The sequence below is a fragment of the Xiphophorus maculatus genome, chromosome 6 (assembly GCF_002775205.1).
Source record: "Xiphophorus maculatus strain JP 163 A chromosome 6, X_maculatus-5.0-male, whole genome shotgun sequence".
Lineage (NCBI taxonomy): Eukaryota > Metazoa > Chordata > Actinopteri > Cyprinodontiformes > Poeciliidae > Xiphophorus > Xiphophorus maculatus.
Genome location: NC_036448.1, coordinates 4,673,880 through 4,691,808, shown reverse-complemented (window position 1 = coordinate 4,691,808; position 17,929 = coordinate 4,673,880). Strand labels below are relative to the sequence as shown.

The following is a 17,929-nucleotide window of genomic DNA, read 5'->3' as shown; positions in this document are numbered from 1 at the left end:
TGTCTGTCTCCAGGGAACTCCATGTCAGGATTTGTGTGTTGTCGTGTGTTTGCATTTGCAGTTCATGTCTGGTCGGGTTTAGTTCCTGCTGTGTGGTTACCCTTTAATCTCTTTTTCATTATTGATGCGCCTCATGTCGTGCAATGCATATTTTTACAAGCAGAATGTGTCATAACCATGTCCTGTGATGAGTGAAACTGATCTTTTTAGTTCTGTTCATCCTCTGTGAAGCAGAGGACCTTTTTATTCGACTGAAGGTTTTACACATTTCTTTTTTTAAAATTGGAATCTGGGGAGACTTTCATTTTCTGGTGATGGATGGATACTTGTCTCGTATCCTCTGTCCTCACCATGTAGCAGAAAGCCAAGGTGACTAACAGGCTTAGGTTATGTGTGTGTGGGTGTATACAGAAGAAAAAAAAGTAATTAAATCTTTTTATAATAAAAATTATAATTTACCTTTTACTTTATCTGTCCATCCTCACTCTCATGCACAAACACCCTCAGTTCACTCTCATCACTTGTCATGGTAGTGCAGGCAGAGCAGCCTGTCTTCCTTTTGCTCTTCATCTGAACCACTGGTTGCCGCTGGCAACAATCTTCCATCGTTTATGCAGCCAAGTTTAGGAAAGTGCTAAGCTTCCAACTTCTGACTAGTGTTGGTCACAGAAAATGATTTCCCCTTTTGGGATGAAAAAGAGAGAGAACGGAAAACACTGATCAAGCATTTTAAGTTCTCTGTGATTTATGTTTTTGATTCCTTCAGAATAGTGTGTGCTTTCTGTTTCATCATGTAATGCATTGTAACTGGCAGGAAAACGTCTTTAATGCGAAACGGTGGTATTACATCAGCCAACTTGCCTGAGTTATTTCCGTTTCATGCCAGTGGCGACTTTTGACTGATAAAACAAAAATGAGAATAACAATCTAGTCCAAGTTTGAATGATGCAGGTATTTCAGGGTTTTTTTGCACTTTTTAATTTTATTGTGTGAAATTAAATATTTGGAGCTTTATATCATGTTATGATATTATTCCCTCATCAATAACATTCCTTGAGTTTTCCCTTGATTCTTTGTTCTATGTTCTAACGCCTGGGTGGACCTAGCTCCGCCTTCTAGGCACAGCTCCTCCTCCTTCTGAAGGCGGAGTCTCAGAACGAGCAGTAGTTTTTAAAGAGACTTAGAGAGGCTTAATTTCAAGGCATTAAATTACAAAGTCAAATTTCTTTAAAGTCATTTGCTATATATTTTTCACAACAGCTGAAGTTAATTACTTGATTGTGCTATATAATGCCACTGACGGTGCTTGGAAAATATACAATACTCTCTTTTACTGCTTAATTGGGCTATTTAAGTATGACAGTATTAAAATAAAAAACAAATGGTAGGAACTACAGATCTAGAATATATTATTATCAACATTGGTATCCACTGATGTTAGCAATTATATGACATATATGTCCGATAAGTACAAGTGGGCCAATGTTAACAACCCATGTTTATTTTCATCCGGTTGTCGTTTGTGTTTCAGGAAAAAAAAGGGAAGAGAGTTTTTTGTTTGTAACGGTGAATCAGATGTTGACATCGGCCCAAATTTCATATCGGTGCGTCCCTAGTAGAAACTTGTCAAGAGGCGAATACTTTTCTCAAGTGCTGTAAATATTATGAAATCCTCAACTTCACATCCAACTTGTTTCCTGGATTTGATTTATTCATGTCAGTTAAAACCCGCTGACTTGTATGGCATCGTCAGCAGATGGTCTGTGGGATCGAACCTCCTCAGAAGTCTTTAAGTACATTTACTCATCGCCCCAGAGGAAAACAGAGTGCCTCTCTGGTGTAACCCGGCCACTCGCACACTGCTAATGCTCTCGCCCCTCGTGTAATAATGCACATGTTTATTGAAGCTCTTTAATTATTTAGCTCCAAATTAGGATAGAGAGTGTGTTGAGGCGAAACCGGGCCACTGGTTTGAAATCCACTTCAGAACCAGCTGCGGCGGCTTGTTTATTAATATTAATGAAAAATCACCCTTTTACTGAGCTGAAACCACAACACATGTTTTCATGAACCACCCGTCTTGGCTCCATTATGGTACCAGTCAGGTAATTAAGTCTGGGCATTTATTAACACTAAATAGGTGATGGATATAACAGTGAGTAACCATGATGCTTGATTCTTTCTTTTATTAAGGGATGAACTCAATTTGAGTCTTTTGAAGGACATCAAACGAAACCGGAGCACAATTATGTACTCTGCAGCCTCTGATCAGTTTTATTTTGAGGTGTAGCTGCTTCCTCAATCTGTTCTAGTTAGACATGATGTGTAGGATTTGCAGTTTGGCCTTACGGTAAATACAGCGCCGCATTACAGCTGATAATATGAGGTAAAAACACCAATCCTGTCCTGTAACCAGCTGGAACAACTAAAGCATCGAGGAGTGAAGCTCCTGAACTCCCTGTGGTTTGTATAAATATGAAATTCCTTTTCCTGCTGCTGACCTCTACGCAGCTTGTGGGCTCTCAGTGGGAGAACTTACTTTCCACCCCAAGTGCTTTTTAGCAAGATAAAACGTGACTCTAACAAAACTTGAAACGGCAGCAAGAGCGAGAGGAAAAAGAAATGGAGAAATATAGATTTTTTTTGTAAGTGTAAAATTAGTGGGACACATGGAAAGTCAGTCACCTAGTCGCCATGAAAGTGCATACTTACTCATACTTAAGGGCACATTCTGGACACAAACTGTTTTGACTTTTACCGTCAGGTCAGGGCTACAGAGAGGTATTTGCAAAAACCAGCCACCAGACACACAATAAAAGCCTTACAGCCTGAGTAGTTAGCCACTCTTCCGTGAAACAAAATTAGTTAGTTTGCACTATCACTACCTGTATTTATGAAAACAAAAAAAATAATTCTATTTAAGTCAGGGGTTAGGATTTTTCATAATTGTTTAATTTTATTTAGTTGTGATTTTCTTTTTTTTCGCCTAATTTAGTTAGGCGAAAAAAATGGAGTGGGTTCAATAGTTTGCTAACTAGTTGCTGGTTTGCTAGCTAAATATTAGCTGCATTTCTATTTCAAATGCGCGCAAAACTTTGTCAATATTCTGCTAATGTCAAAAAACACAATTTCACAGTTGCTGTGTTTCCAAAAACGCAATTAAAATCACACGAGTAAGTTTGTTCACATGAGAAGTCATTGAAAAAAAACCTATCCCGCACCATCCTCCTCCTACCACTTCCTGTCATCTTCTTCGTCTTCGCCATGTGACTAGTGTGATGCCAAAAAAGTGTTTCCATTGCAGTTTTGCGACATGTACCAATGTCAGTACAGCTGAAGAAAAAAAAAAACACGTCATGCTAACCCAGAAACAATTTTTTAATAAAAAAACCTTCATTTCTTTTAAAACTAGAGTTTCCATTAGGAACAATTTTATTGTTAATGGAAACGCAGCTACGCTTTAGTTCAGTGTAGTTTTTTTCAGTATTGCATTGTGATTATGTATTCATCGATTGGGTAGTGAATATTCAACAAAAGAACCATTTTCAAAAAATGTGCTTAATTGTTGAAGAGCAACCAACTGACTGGTATATTCTCCCAACTTTTGCTGTCGCCATTTTGTGGACTAGCGTAGCATAGCTGCCATAAGAAGCATGGAGTGCAGCTGACATAAACTGCTTATGTGGAAAAATAAATAAATTTCACATCAGTTTGAAAGCCTAATAAATAAATTCATGAACACAAGAAATAATTTAAGTATGTTTCAGTTTTGCAAACGCACAATATAGTTCATTATTTAGTTTATTTCACTTAACGAAAATGTTTTCTCAGTCTGTTTATGCTGTTTAGGTTGTATTAGTTAACTATAATAACCTCAAACATAAATGTATTTCTTTGAAATTTAATGTGAAAGACCAACACAAAGTGGCACACAATTGTGAAGTAGAAAAACAATTATATATGACTCAAAACATTCAAGGGGTATGAATACTTTTGGAGGCCCCTGCATCCCCTGAAATTAAAACTTTTAATACAAACTGAGTATTTTTCAGAGAAAAAACTCTCCTTAAACTTACTTTAAGGTAGATACAACAAAAAATACTCAGGTACTTTTTATAGTCTTTGAGCAAAAAAAAAAAGAAGGCTGGAAAATGAAAGCCCTCTTTACAGAAGAAGATGTTCACAAAGAGGTACCATGCCACAGATTGATTAGAGAGGAGAAGGATTGGCTTCTGGCAGAGGGAGCTGTATTATCACCGACTCCCCCGGAGAGGAAACCTCTCCACATTTTCTTGTGATTACTGCTCTCATCCTCTCCAGCTTTATTTTAGTCAGATATGCTCTGCTTCTGTAGCCTGCTGCTTAAAGTTAATTCACACTATCATGTCTCTGCTTTTAATTTCTATAATACTCCTTCAGCTTTTGCTTAATGCCAGGAAAAGCTTTTAACATCATTGAACAAAATTCAGTTCTGATTTTAAAAACTTAACATATTTGTTACTTCTGCCTGTAGACGCCAAAGCGTGTCCCAGCGCAGAGTTCATGTGTGCCAGCCGTAAATGCCTCGCCGCCGTCTACGTGTGTGACGGCGACGACGACTGCGGAGACGGCAGCGACGAGCTCAAGTGTGCGACGGCGCAGACCTGCGGGCCCAACCACTTCCGCTGCAACACGTCGGAGTGCGTGCCGCTGATGTGGAGCTGCGACGGAGACCCCGACTGCTCGGACGGATCCGACGAAAGCCCGGAACGTTGCGGCGACGGTGCCCCCTACCTGCCCAACCGCAGAGCCAACTGCACCGCCGACGAGTTCCGCTGCGCTAACGGGGAGTGTATTCGCCTGACGTGGAAGTGCGACGGAGATCCAGATTGCAAGGACAAGTCCGACGAGTCAGACTGCCGTGAGTGTCCCTGGCTTCACTAATCCTGAGTGGTTTCCAGTTTTACATTATGTCAACTTGTAAACATTTTTTTCCCCTCTCCAATTCAAGGTTGTCCTCAGACTCTAAAGCCACCTAATACATAGTGATGGATCTCTCTGTTGGCATGAAAATATATTTTAACACTTTATAATAAACTCAGAAGGTCAGTCTAAAGTTTTTATATGGCATTAATTAGGGGTGGGCATTAACTGCATCAATTACCATTTGTAATGGAAAATATACCTCAGTAAGAATTTTGAATTACTGTAATAGAAATAAACACTTTTTGATTTCAAACTTTTTATTTTTATTTTCTCCATTTCCAGATCATTAAAAACTATCAATGTATTTTCAAATATGATTAAATGCAGTTATAGTGTGCAGATTCGTGATATAATTCCCACTGTTTAAAGTGGCGTCTAAAGTCTATTTAGAGTGGGAATATTTTTCAAAAACAATAATTGTTTGTGGTGCTAAGAGTGCATACAGTATTCCACAATAGCAGCTGTTTTATCATAATCTTTACAGTTATCACAATAGTACCACAAAATATTGCAATAAGATTGTAAGTCCATATTGCCCTCTCGTAATGAGAACTGTCCTGAGAACAACATATGCTATAATATAGACATTTATTAGGGGTTTTGAAAGAAGGTGTGCACACCTTTAAGAGCCTGCACATGTAATTTTTTTCCAAGTTTAGTAATATTTAGAGCCTCTTTTAAACGTCTTGCTTCGGTTAGAATTTCTTTTGTTTATCTTAGCACATTACCATTTGAGTTTCTTAGACAGAATGAGTTTCCACCGTGTGTCTGTGCACAAACAGCTCCTGTAGCGTGAAACAGTGTGAGCATTAGAGTCCACTTCCACAACTACAACTGTCCAACTCTGCAGCAGCTTTTTCTAAACTGTAGGACAGAAACTTGACAGAGCAGAACCCTCTTATCTCAAAGTTTTTTTGTAGCCGCAGTCCTAACACACACAGGGTTTATACACACTGCTTCTGAAGGAGAGAGATACTGCCGTACAGATGATAGCACCAGAGCTCATTGCTCTGAAACTCTTTTGCTCAGCGAGATATATCTACATTTGAAGCAGTTTCACACAAAGAAGGATTTGATTAGCAGCAGATCAATTAACTGGAGAGTGTGATGTCATGTGTCTGTCGCGTACACAAGCACACACCAAAACAAGGACATTATCAGCTGAGCATGCTCATTCATGAATGATAGCTTGCTATTGAATATATATATTTAAACCATTTCATTGCTCACATTCTGCTTTAGGTTAATGTGCGACCAGAGCTAAGTCCTAACTGCTACTCTCTTTATGAAAAAAATAAGTTTTTACAGCATAATAAGCCCTGTGGAAATGGATGAGCTCCTGTGAAACTGAAGCTTAACTTTTAAAGGGTCAGTATTATGTTAAATCAACTTTTTTGAGCTATAATACTATAATGTTACTCCTTCATCAAAAACAGACCTGTAGTGCTGATTTGATTATTTCACGCATGTTTGAGAAATCCTTTAATCTCTTGCGGTAACCATTCATCTATGGAAAACGCCTGGGTGGACCTAGCCCCGCCTTCAAAGAGGAAGCTCCTCCTCTGAGCTTCTACCTCACAGAGCAGCTCCTCCAGACTAGTCAGCAGTAATTAGCAAACACCTGGTTTAACCGCTTAGCTTGTAATATTAGCTATTTCTCAGTGCAATGCTGGTTAAAAACGTTGTTAAATTATTAAGGAGAAGTGATGTGATGACTTCCTGAAGGTAGTATTTCAGAAAGAACAGGAGATTTTAAAAAGATATAGGCCCAATTTCAAGTTGTTAAATCAGGATATGAAATTTCATATTTGATGTACAGTATATGGCACTTTTATAACAACTCAAGTTAACATAGTTACTTGGTTGTGCTATAAAATGGCACTATGTGCCTGGAAAACACATAATCCTGTCCCTTTAAATGTCTTCTTCTGCTAAATAACAGTGAGTAGATGAAGTGATGAAGTAGTTTTTTTGAAGCAGGAATCCCAGCACCCAACGCTCTCACCAAGCCAAAGTGTGAAACTCGGATATGTCCTTCCGCTCGTTACGGAGATGTGCGGTGAGCATGTCTGACAAACCGTCATGGTGTGTGGTGTCATTTTAGCAGCGTTTGCAAGAGACGGAGGTGCTCAGGTTCAAATTAGGAACACGTTTCTGGTACACTCACTCACTTTCAGGATCTACTTAAGGAATTATTTGTCAGACAAATTGTATTTTCTAAGCCCTCACTTTTCTCTCTGATCTGAAATGTTTCAGATTAGAGACACTGATCAATATGTTTCCCCTGTTTATTACTTTTTTTATGTCATGGATCTGTATGAAACATCATTTATTTACAGATCTCCACTCTGATATTGATGTGTCACCAGAGCCCAACACAGAAGAAGATCTGCTGTGTACGTCTAAGTTGAGGAGTCACCATAGATATTCCTTCTGTCCTGGTCTTAGCTTATCTCATGATAACACTAAAGCACATCCCAAGAGTCATATATATTACTTTTTAATGGGGTTCAGAGGGGAGTTCTGCTGTTGATAAGAAACTGCTCTGGTCTTGGGATAATAATGAATTTTGGTTTGGCCTCATCCTGCCTCCCTCTTTTGGTCTTCTACATTAAAATTCATTCATCACACGACCTTGGGTTGACATTTTCTGGGCTGCATCAAACTCTGAATGAAATTAGCATAGCTGAAGTATGTAATTACTCAATTCTGCTGATTTTTATACATGCCTTCTGGCGATTATCTTTTCAAATTAGCTTATTGACAGTCTCAGAAGCAAACAGAAATGACAAACTAGTAATGGGTAAAATGTAAGAAAAAGGATTTGATCCATTAATGTCAGAACATGAATCCCATTTTGTTTTTATATATGTATATATTGTTTTCTCTCTCTCCTTCTCTAACAGCTCTGCTGACATGTCGACCTGATGAGTTTCAATGCGGTGATGGTTCCTGTATCCATGGTACCAAACAGTGCAACAAGGTCCACGACTGTCCTGACCACAGCGATGAGTCCGGCTGCGTCAACGGTGGGTCTGAGGCTGGAAACATCGCTGCTTCATTTACACCAAGTGGATGGTTACATCACAGTTACCTGGGAAACGCACAGCACCAGGAAGCGCTACATAAGAAAGGGAAGTTGGCAGACAATGTTCAGCTTGGGACAACCGAGGTAGCTCCCAGCTAGCTGAGCTGTGAAAAAGAAAATCAGGCTTATGAATATAATAACATATTCATATAAATATGTGAATCCTTTTAATAGATATAGGTTTAGTACCACAAGTACTGGTTTCACTGGCAGATTATTTTACAAGTAACATGGGAAAAATGTTTTGTTATAAGTGAAATACTCTACCAATGGAATAAATACTTTTTCATCAATATTAAGAAGTTATTGACTTAAAACAAGCTGCTGTATCTAACGAAAACTATACTTGTAAGTTAGTTTTGTCTTATTTCGAGTGTACTAAGATATTTGCACTAGAAACTTGTCCAAAAAACTTTGTAAGATATTGGTTTTTTTTGCAATGTAGCTTTTTTAATCACCCCAAAAATGCAAAATGTAAAGTCTTGGGATTTTTCAACTGGTCTTAAAATTTTGATCAGGAGTGTAAGCATACTGTCACAAAGCAAAAATAGTTCAGATAGTATTTGTGAGTTAACTTATGGTAATTGAACATTCATTCATAGCAAGGAAGGAGTTTTTTTCCTACCTTGCTGAAGAGTTCAGCATCTTAAAATGTGCCAAGATTATTGCTGTAAAAATGGGCATAAAAATCTCATCAGTACGTGACCTTATTGCCAATAAACTAGTGATTAAAAATAATGAGTACAGTACTGATCAAAGTGACAATGTCACAATTAGTTGCAATTTCTACCTGCTGGAAATGGAACAAGATTGAGTATATCAGCCTCAACGTTCCTCTGTACTGCCTGAATCAGAGGAAATTTATTATCACAGGTGTAAATATATCCTACCATCACATACCACAAAGGGTTACTGTAGATACAAACAAACAGAGCTGCTGCTGATGGTACACATTATCGTACTACTTGGACAAATGCTGCCAAATCTCACCGGAAACTTAAAAGAGCAACAGGCAAACCTTATTGATTCGCAGCACAGCAGAGCTGCTCCAGAAAGCACAGCTGTGCTGCCGGGTCCATGAGATTGTTTACAGTGAGGTGCTACCTTGTTGAGTAGGTGGATACATTCAATCTGTTGCTTTCAGCTCTCTAATTAAACGCTCAGTGCAGCAGCCCTTTGTTCCATTATCTAAAATAAACGCAGTTCTCCACAAATGCAGAAAACATCCGTTGTTTGGTTTAAATTCATCCCAGCAGGTTCTATTAAATGCGGGAACAAATGATTTATTATGAATCTGTGAGGCTGACATCAGTTGGATAAAACAAGACAGAATTACCTTGGGTGCAGTTTAACAGACCATTTAAAGCTATGTCGTAACGCCAGCTACGCAGAGAGGTGACGAAAGTGTGAAGACTACAAACCAAGATGAAGAAGCTGTTAAAGACATTGTAATAATGACAGTAGGTTGTGTGGTTTTATATGGACGTAGTGTAAGCCAGTCTCTTAAGTTCATCTTCTTATGGATAATTTATCAGCTTCCTGCAAACTAAGAGGGCAGGGAAAGTGAAATTCACAAGAGGAGGTGAGAACGATAAAAAAATAACCTTACATTTTTAATATTGTAACTTTTTTGTGTATTTGCACGCAAACTTGAGTTGGAAAAATTATTTTCATGTTTACTTATTTAATGTTTTTTTTCCAAGTACATGGACCTGTTTTTACTGTCTCAAACAAAACATTAATATTTTAAATGTGTGATGTACAGAAGCTGTTCTCTACTTTTTTTTTTTTTTTTTTTTGCTGCAGCCACAAAATGCGAAGGGCCCCTGAAGTTTCAGTGTAAGAACGGAGAGTGTATCGACAGCTCCAAGGTGTGTGACTCTGTCAAGGACTGCAAGGACCGCTCAGATGAGCCTAAAAAAGAGTGTGGTAAGATGTTGTTGTTGATGTTAAAGATTGCTTGTGTGAACTGTTATTATTTCTGTCTTTGGTCAAATAAAATAAAATAAAATGCTTCTTCCAAATGATACTGATTCACAAGAGAGTACCCACTGGGTCTAGAATGAGTGTTTCTTCATACAAAGGAGTCAAGACATTTCATTTGCACACATTGCACCAATTTAATAACCACATTGTGCTTATTAAATGGCTCCTGTTAACACACTAACCAGTCACTTTATTCATTTATTTTACCTTTTCAGTTGCTTACACAAATAGTGAATCATGGCAGTATCTCATTAAATTTGTGTGTCTAGATCAGGGGTGGGCAACCCCAGGCCTCGAGGGCCGGTCTTCTGCAACTTTTAGCTCTACTTTCACACACCTGAATCAAATAATCAGGTCATTAGCAGGACTCTGGAAAACTCGACTGCACTTAGGAGGTCATTCTGCTGTTGGATGGAAGTGTGTTGGACCAGGGAGACATCTAAGAGTTGTAGGACACCGGCCCTCGAAGACCAGGATTGGCCACCCTTGGTCTAGAAGATGAAGAAGGTTTGAAGTTAAGAGCAGCGATCACAACAAGGAAAAAGAGGGATTTCAGTGTCTTTGTATGTGGCATGGTTGATGGTATTTTACAGTATTGTAGAGACTTCTGATCTGGGATTTTTTTATGCTCAACATTCTTGGGTTTACAGAGAGAAAGATATCCTACGAGAGCAGTGGTGTTAACACAGATTACTTGTTGATGTCAGAAGTCTTAGGAAAATGACTTTTTAGTGTTGGTGGCTTTCTATGATCTCAAAGGACAACTCATTACAACCAGCATTTGCAGAATACCACCTACAGACAGCCACATTCTTGCTCAGGAAGAGTGCAGATGCAGATTAGTGATTCACTTCTTTGCACAGATGACTTGAACCTTGAAGGAGATGAGCTACAGCAGCAGAACACCACACTGAGAGCCGTGCTAGTCATATGATGACGGGAAACTGAGTCAACACTTCACACAAGGCCACCAAAATAAGAATGTAAGAGATGTGGAAAATGTGGTGGCTCGTCTGGGATCAGAACTAAATATAAATAGATGGAAAAATTGATTCATCCTACTTTATATCAGTGCTTCAGTCTGGTGTTGGTGTTCTTTTTACCAATTAAGCACACTTGAAACACTTCAGTCTACTTAATTATGCTGCTGCTCATTTCCAGCCATTTTTGACCACATTACTACCATATCACGAAGCTCAAATGCTTCTTGGGTCCGAATTTGTTTTTTTGAGCATACAGCGAGTTTATTGTACTCCACAGTCACTGGATTTCAATTCAACAGATGGAAAAATGGATGGAAAAAGAGATTTCCCTCTCTGCTGCACCTGCTTGATAATATGGCTTCAATATGGACTAAAATATATGAGCATTATTTTAGACTCCTGGTTGAATCTATACCAAGGTGAATTAAAGCAGTTGGGAAGGCAAAGTTCTCATCATACAGTGACCAATACAATATGATTCATTTGAGAAATTTGTCTAAAAATAATCAAAAATGCTAAAACAGACATGCTCAATTTGGTCAAAGTGATATTCATTAAATAAAACATGTTGGATTTTGGATATCCGTGATTTCCTTTCCAATGTAAGAAAGCAAGAAGCAGACCTCCAGCTTCTTGCGAGGACATTTCCTCTGAGGAATCTAAAAATCTATGTGGGGAAAAGTGACAGGTACCAGAGCAGACTGACCTCTGCCAGGAAATGAAATTATAGAACCGAGACCGGCGCTGCAGAGCGTAATTCCCTTCACCCTCTCCTTCTCCTCTCCCTCCGTCCCCTCACATTCTCAGCTCATTAAAAGCACGTCCACACACACGCAGACACACACACCTTGCTTATCTCTGCGCTCGCTCAGCCATTTGCGTCCGAGATGTTCCACATCTAAATCACACGCGGAAAACAAGACACTTTCGATTCGAACTGCGACGCAACCCTCTTCCTTTCAGACGCTGAAAACAATGCATTTACTAAAGTGCTCAGGCAAATTTTTTACCATCTCACCAAAAATAATGACATATCGCCACTGTTATGTTGCTCATTATTTAACACTATTAATTTCCTTCACTTTGGAGGAATTCATGTTAACAGATTCACTGTGCAGGAGAGACTCAGGCAGAAGGGGGCAAAAAAGAGATGTGATGTTTTCTCAGTGATGGGGGGGAAAAAGGGATCTGGCCTGTAAATCTTGTTTGTGGAAAGAGCAGTTTCTGTTTTCACACATGGATTCTCTCAGGCGTCAGTACAGGGGGGCTTCTTGCCCCTCCTGAACTCACAGGATTGAGTGAGAGCTCACAGGCAGCTACGTCTTGCTCTTTTTTTCTTTTATGTTGGGTCCATTTTCAGCTGACAGTAGGAGGATAGATTGTGTTGCCGCCACTCATTCAGTCGATTTACAGAAGAGAATTTAACGGCGGGTCGGTCTGTTGGCGGCGACACAAAGCGAACGGCGAAGATTACACGACCGAATCTTTTACTTTCAATTGATAGAAAAGTTCAACTTGCAATCGGATCAACCTGAAGCTCGTTCTCCCCGATCTTCATTATCGAGGCGTTACCTGCGGTTCCTGGTTGTCTCTCTATGTGGCTTTTAGCAAATTCAGCAGGTCCGCTGGCTCCACATCAAATCTGCAAAACATCTCACCCACTTTCGGCACGTTGTTTTGATTTTTCCGCCCTGCAGCTTCTCTGTTTTGCCTCGCTCTAAACCAATCTCAAAAAGATCAATAGTCCCCCACTCGCTGTCTGTTCAGAACCAGAGTCTGCAATTACATGGTAGCCCTCATAGCTCAGGAGGCGATGTGACTCTTAACTGGTTATAGAGAATGGAGACTAAGGACCCCAAGCAAAGCCAACACTGACTGCATAATTATCAGAAAATCCACATCTCGTAAATTCCTGGTGTACCTCATTAACTCCTGTGACAATAGGAAATCAGGGCATTATTCCTTATTTTCTGCTGTTCCCCAGGGGCATAAAAAATACCTCTAGCGTGGAAAAAATATCTTCCTTTAATTTTCTACTCTGTCTTTGTCCTGTTCGGGGTAACAGCAAGGTTGGTGCCTGTCCTAGGTGTTACCGTGTGAGAGAGGAGAGGGTAGACCCAGGAGAGGTCGGTCTCTCAGGATCATCAAAGAGAGAAAGTCGAAAAATAAGCCAGGGTGACAAATGACACTCCAGAAATATTCCCTCTTTACTTCCTCTTAAATAATCCACGGTGTCTGGATGGTGACTGAGGCTTTAAGGCCGAGGTGGGCAATCCTGGTCCTAGAGGGCCGGTGTCCCGCATCTCTTGGATGTCTCCCTGATCCAACACACTTGAATCAAATAGCTGAATCACCTTCTAAGTGCAGTCAAGTTCTCCAGAGTCCTGCTAATAACCTCATTATTTCGCTCAAGTGTGTTGAAGTTGCAGGCGCGTCCATGGCAGAAATCCAGTAAGCTGTCTCGTCTCAACACTCATTCTATGTGTTTTAGTTCCTATCTGACCTGAGACCATCTACGTTTCCCACAATGGCACGTCTACCTTTTTAGTTGGTGCTATTGCTAAAATGCAATACCAGTGTGGCCGGTATTGTGTTTTCATAAATGGAAAATAAAAACAGGGTGTCTAAAGTATGATCAGGGAAACATAAGCAGTCGTCTGAATAACCAATCAACCAATCAAGTTTATCTAATGGCACATTTCAGCAACAAATAAGTTCAAAGTGCTTTACATCATAAAAACACAAAAATAAAAAGTCTTAAAAAGACAATACAGTCACAAATTGAGAAACCAGTTACAGACACATTACAGTTCGCCCAGTGACTGTCATGAAGTGCGGGTGGTGTTGGTGGTGAGGCAGAGGACCCAGGTTAGATGAAAATGTTGATTTAATAATAAATAAGTCCAGTGACACGGCAGCTCGCACAGAGACACACCGACGACGAACAGACTAGACATTGACGAAACATTGACGAGGACCCGACGAGGAACAAGGAACACAGGTGGAGTTAAATACACGGGAGGGTAATCACAGAACGAGACACACCTGGGAACAATCAAGGGGAGGACAGGACAACGAAGAGACTCAAGGACACAAAAAACTCTAACTAAACACGGAAAAACACAGATCCTGACAGTGACATCATCAAAATCATTGATGCATATCAAATAAGTTGGCAGTTTTCTGGACGTTTGTTCCAGATTTGTGGTGCATAGAAGCTGAATGCTGCTTCTCTGTGTTTGGAGACCTGAGTTATCAAATTAGAATCATGATTTAAATGACCATGTAGGTTTTTATCAAATAAATTAGTGAGAATGTGGAAACATACCACAGAAAGGCATGCAAGCCCAAAATTTTAATCAAAGACCTTTTCATTTAATAAGCACAGAGCAAAGTATCTTGGTAACCATCAAATTAATTTACCTGCATGAAGATATTAACAGCACAGACTTGAAATCCAACTTTTCCTGTGTTGATGAACATCAAATATTATCTGGAAAATCTTCATAGAATTTCTGAAAAAAGTTTTGCACCCTTAAATAAGCATGTTACCACAGTCTTATGATATATGTGAAGCTGTGAAAAACTAAATATATTTTTAGAAAATAGTAGTTACAGTGTGTGTGAAGTCGTTTTGCAAATGAATCAGAATTAGAATTTATTTTATTGTACATGAAGAAAGCACGACATTTTAAAGATAGCAACTCTCAAAGAGAAGTCAAATAATAATAAATTAATAATACATAAGTATATCTCAATAAATATAAAAATATAGTAGAAACACAGAACAATTGGGACATTAAGGAAAAATAAATAAATGACATGGTTCTAGTGTTTTTTTCTGTAAACCTTATGAATGTGAATTGTAGATAACCAATTTACTGAGTGTTTATTCTGTTTACTGTGTAATTCTTTTCTCTAATGCAGCTTCATATTGACACCATTCACTATTATTCTGGGGAGTAAGCTGATGCTGAGTTTCGGTTTGGCTAAGTCGTCGACTAACTCAGAAACACACGCCCACACAGGCACACACACACACACTCACTAAAGTTTAGCTTTCAAGAGCCGATAAGAAGCTCACTAGTTATTGACAAATGTGTAACTGTAGATTAGGTGGTCACACTTCTGATGGAGTTAAATACTCTATGACTGAGGAGGCAGCTTCTCTTGCTGCTTAGTCCACTTTTCTTTTATCAACCCTCTCCAGCTGTTCGTTGTGCAGTTGCGCTTTTGCTCTGTGAAAAACAATCCAGTGCGTCAACGTTTTTCACTTTGTTAGGGTCACTCATTTAAGGATTAAAAAAAGCCATCACAAGTGTGTTGAAGACGTGGATAAATCACGTGCATGCAAGAATATTTTATAAATTCAAGATGATGTGAAGCAACTTAATGCTTCACTCGCATTTTCATTTAGCATTTTCCTCATGAGCAGTTTTTGTTCCATCAACTGCTTTGCTGAATTCAGTTGCGTTTTTGTCAATAGCCGCAACAAATATTGTCTGAAAGCACTTTACAGAAAAAAAAATCAATTCAATCATGTAGACTCAAAGTCATTACAAACATGTGCAAAACTTTGTCTATATTCCACTAATGTTAAAAAACACCTCAATTTTGCAATTGCTGTGTTTCCATTAAATATGAAACACAATTAAAATCACATGTAAATAAGTTTGTTCACACGATAAATCATTAAAAAAACATGCTGCGCCATGAACTTCCTACCACTTCCTGTTGTTCCACCAGTACTAACATTAGTTTTTTGTCAACACGGTGATGTGAATAAAGTGTTTCCATTGCATTTTTGTTAAATACACAAATTTTGACACAGTCAAAACAACGTTGGTTACATATTGTAACCCCAGATTCTATGAGTATAGGCACAGAGACGAGTCCCTAATCCGTAATCTGATAGGCACACTGGTGGGCCCGGTCAGAGAACCTGGTGATCAGCTGATTGTGTTTAGAAGGGGGCACAGGCCGCTGGACTAATCCTGACGTCCTGGCCCCAAACACGTCAGCGAGGCCTGGATCCAGTGGGGAACAGAGGGAAAGCTCCGCTCCGTGAACCCCTCCACCCTGGTGATAGGCGCATAAGTGGAGACTGGTGCCCTCAGCTTCATGGGCTCAGCCGTGGCCTCAGTTATGTAAGCCATTACGGCGGGAAACTGAGGCCTGATGGGGTCCGGATGGCGACTCGGGGAGAAGCCAAACCGTCCCGCCAGTTCATTCAAATGTGGCAGGGGAGGGTTAGGGTAAGCCCCTTAGCACTAGCCACCTCCTTAATCAAGCTAGGTAGCTCAAGGAGGAGCGAGCCCACAGCTGAGAGGGGGGTTGAGTCGGACATACGGAGCCCGGGGTTGACTGAGCATCCGCTCAACCACCTCTCTTCCACCGTGGTGCTTCCCAGCTGGTAAGCAACATCTGAACCGTTGCTCCTCTTGCTGTCGTCCTCTCTGTTGGCGGAATCATCCGATTCCCGCTCTGCATAGCTAGCATCTCCCCATGAGCAGTGACCGGACTCGGTGGGCCCTTCGCCCCGCCAAGGGCCATCCTTGAAAAAGGCTAGCCTCTGCCTCCTCTCCTTCAGAGCACAGGAGTAGCAAGAGGGCTGAGGCGTCAGGGCGAGGTCGGCATGCTGGGGGCTCAGGCATCCCTCGCAGATCCGGTGCCTGTCAAAGGACATGATGTACCCCGTCTGACAAGATGGGTACAAACGGACGGTACCGCTAGAAAACATCTTCGCTCTTAAGACAGTGCTATCTTACACTGAAGAAAAAGAGGGAGCCGTTTGTCCGGTCTGACTGTTATTTATACAAACCAGGGAGGGGCTACCCAGTAGGTGGGCGTGGACTAAGCTTTTTTTCAGTGCTGCGCGCGAGGGATAAACCCACTAGCGATAGCCTTAATTGTGTGTTTCCATTCAGCAAATAGTTTTATCAAATGTTCATAATTTTAGTAAAGGGAAATGTAGCTAATGATATGCTTTGGTCCTAAATAAGACAAATCAAGCTCAGTTTATTTTCCAAATTGGCTAAATTGTTTCCATCCGGAGTGCATCAAGTTGTTAACTTGTAGTATTCATTCCTGGATGAGCATGTGTCGATGGTGGAGAGGAAAGACTACCGTTTAACTGGAAGAAACCTAGCTCTGCCTCCGAGATGCAGTTTCCAAGCTTCCGCCTCACAGAGCAGCTTTCCTCCATCTTTCAGCTCCTTCAGACTAGCCAGCACCAACCAGCAAACACCTGGTGGGACTGTGCATCTGCTGAGCTCATAGGAGCTACTTCTCAGAATGAAGCTGGTAAAAATGTTGTTAAAGGGTTAATAGAGGAGCCATGTTGTGATGACTTCCTGAATTCTGAGTTTCAGTAAGAGCAAGACTTTCTTAAAGAGACAGAGACCCAATTTCAAGGCATTAAATTACTGAGGGAAATTTCTTTTAACTCATATTTGATATAAATAGCATTGCTAGAACAACTGAAGGTAACATAGTTACTTGATTATACTACAAAATATCAACATATGTGCCTATAACATACATAACACTGCCCCTTTACACTCTGTAGAAGGAAACACTTTGTTCAGCAAAACTCAACTAATTTCTTTGTCTAGGATAGAAACAGAACAATGGGGTCAAGTGTTCTACCTTAAAAATAAAGCGGGACATTGGTGATGTATCCCATATTTCATCTTTTGTAATTTTTAGGATTACTGTGTCGCAAATCAAACGGAGTACCTGTTTAATTTAGCTGCCCCCCTTTACTTCTGTGACAGATCCTCTTGGGGCTTGTTCGATTCTCAGTTCGCAGCATTAAAGCCCCTCCACACACACACACACACACACACACACACACACACACACACACACACACACACACACACATTTCATATCCTAACAGATGGGA

The 17,929-nt window shown here is 40.1% G+C and overlaps 1 protein-coding gene across 3 annotated transcripts in view; it reads left to right on the top strand.

Annotated features, from left to right (window-relative positions):
* The window catches only part of LOC102229779 (low-density lipoprotein receptor-related protein 8-like), a 98,796-nt gene that overhangs the window by 52,012 nt on the left and 28,855 nt on the right, over window positions 1-17,929 (top strand). For all 3 annotated transcript variants that reach the window (XM_023335062.1, XM_023335063.1, XM_005808302.3), the window contains exons 5-7: window positions 4,514-4,900; window positions 7,872-7,994; window positions 9,860-9,982. In XM_023335062.1, the coding sequence (XP_023190830.1) occupies window positions 4,514-4,900; window positions 7,872-7,994; window positions 9,860-9,982 (633 nt within the window). The remainder of the gene's footprint in view (window positions 1-4,513; window positions 4,901-7,871; window positions 7,995-9,859; window positions 9,983-17,929) is intronic.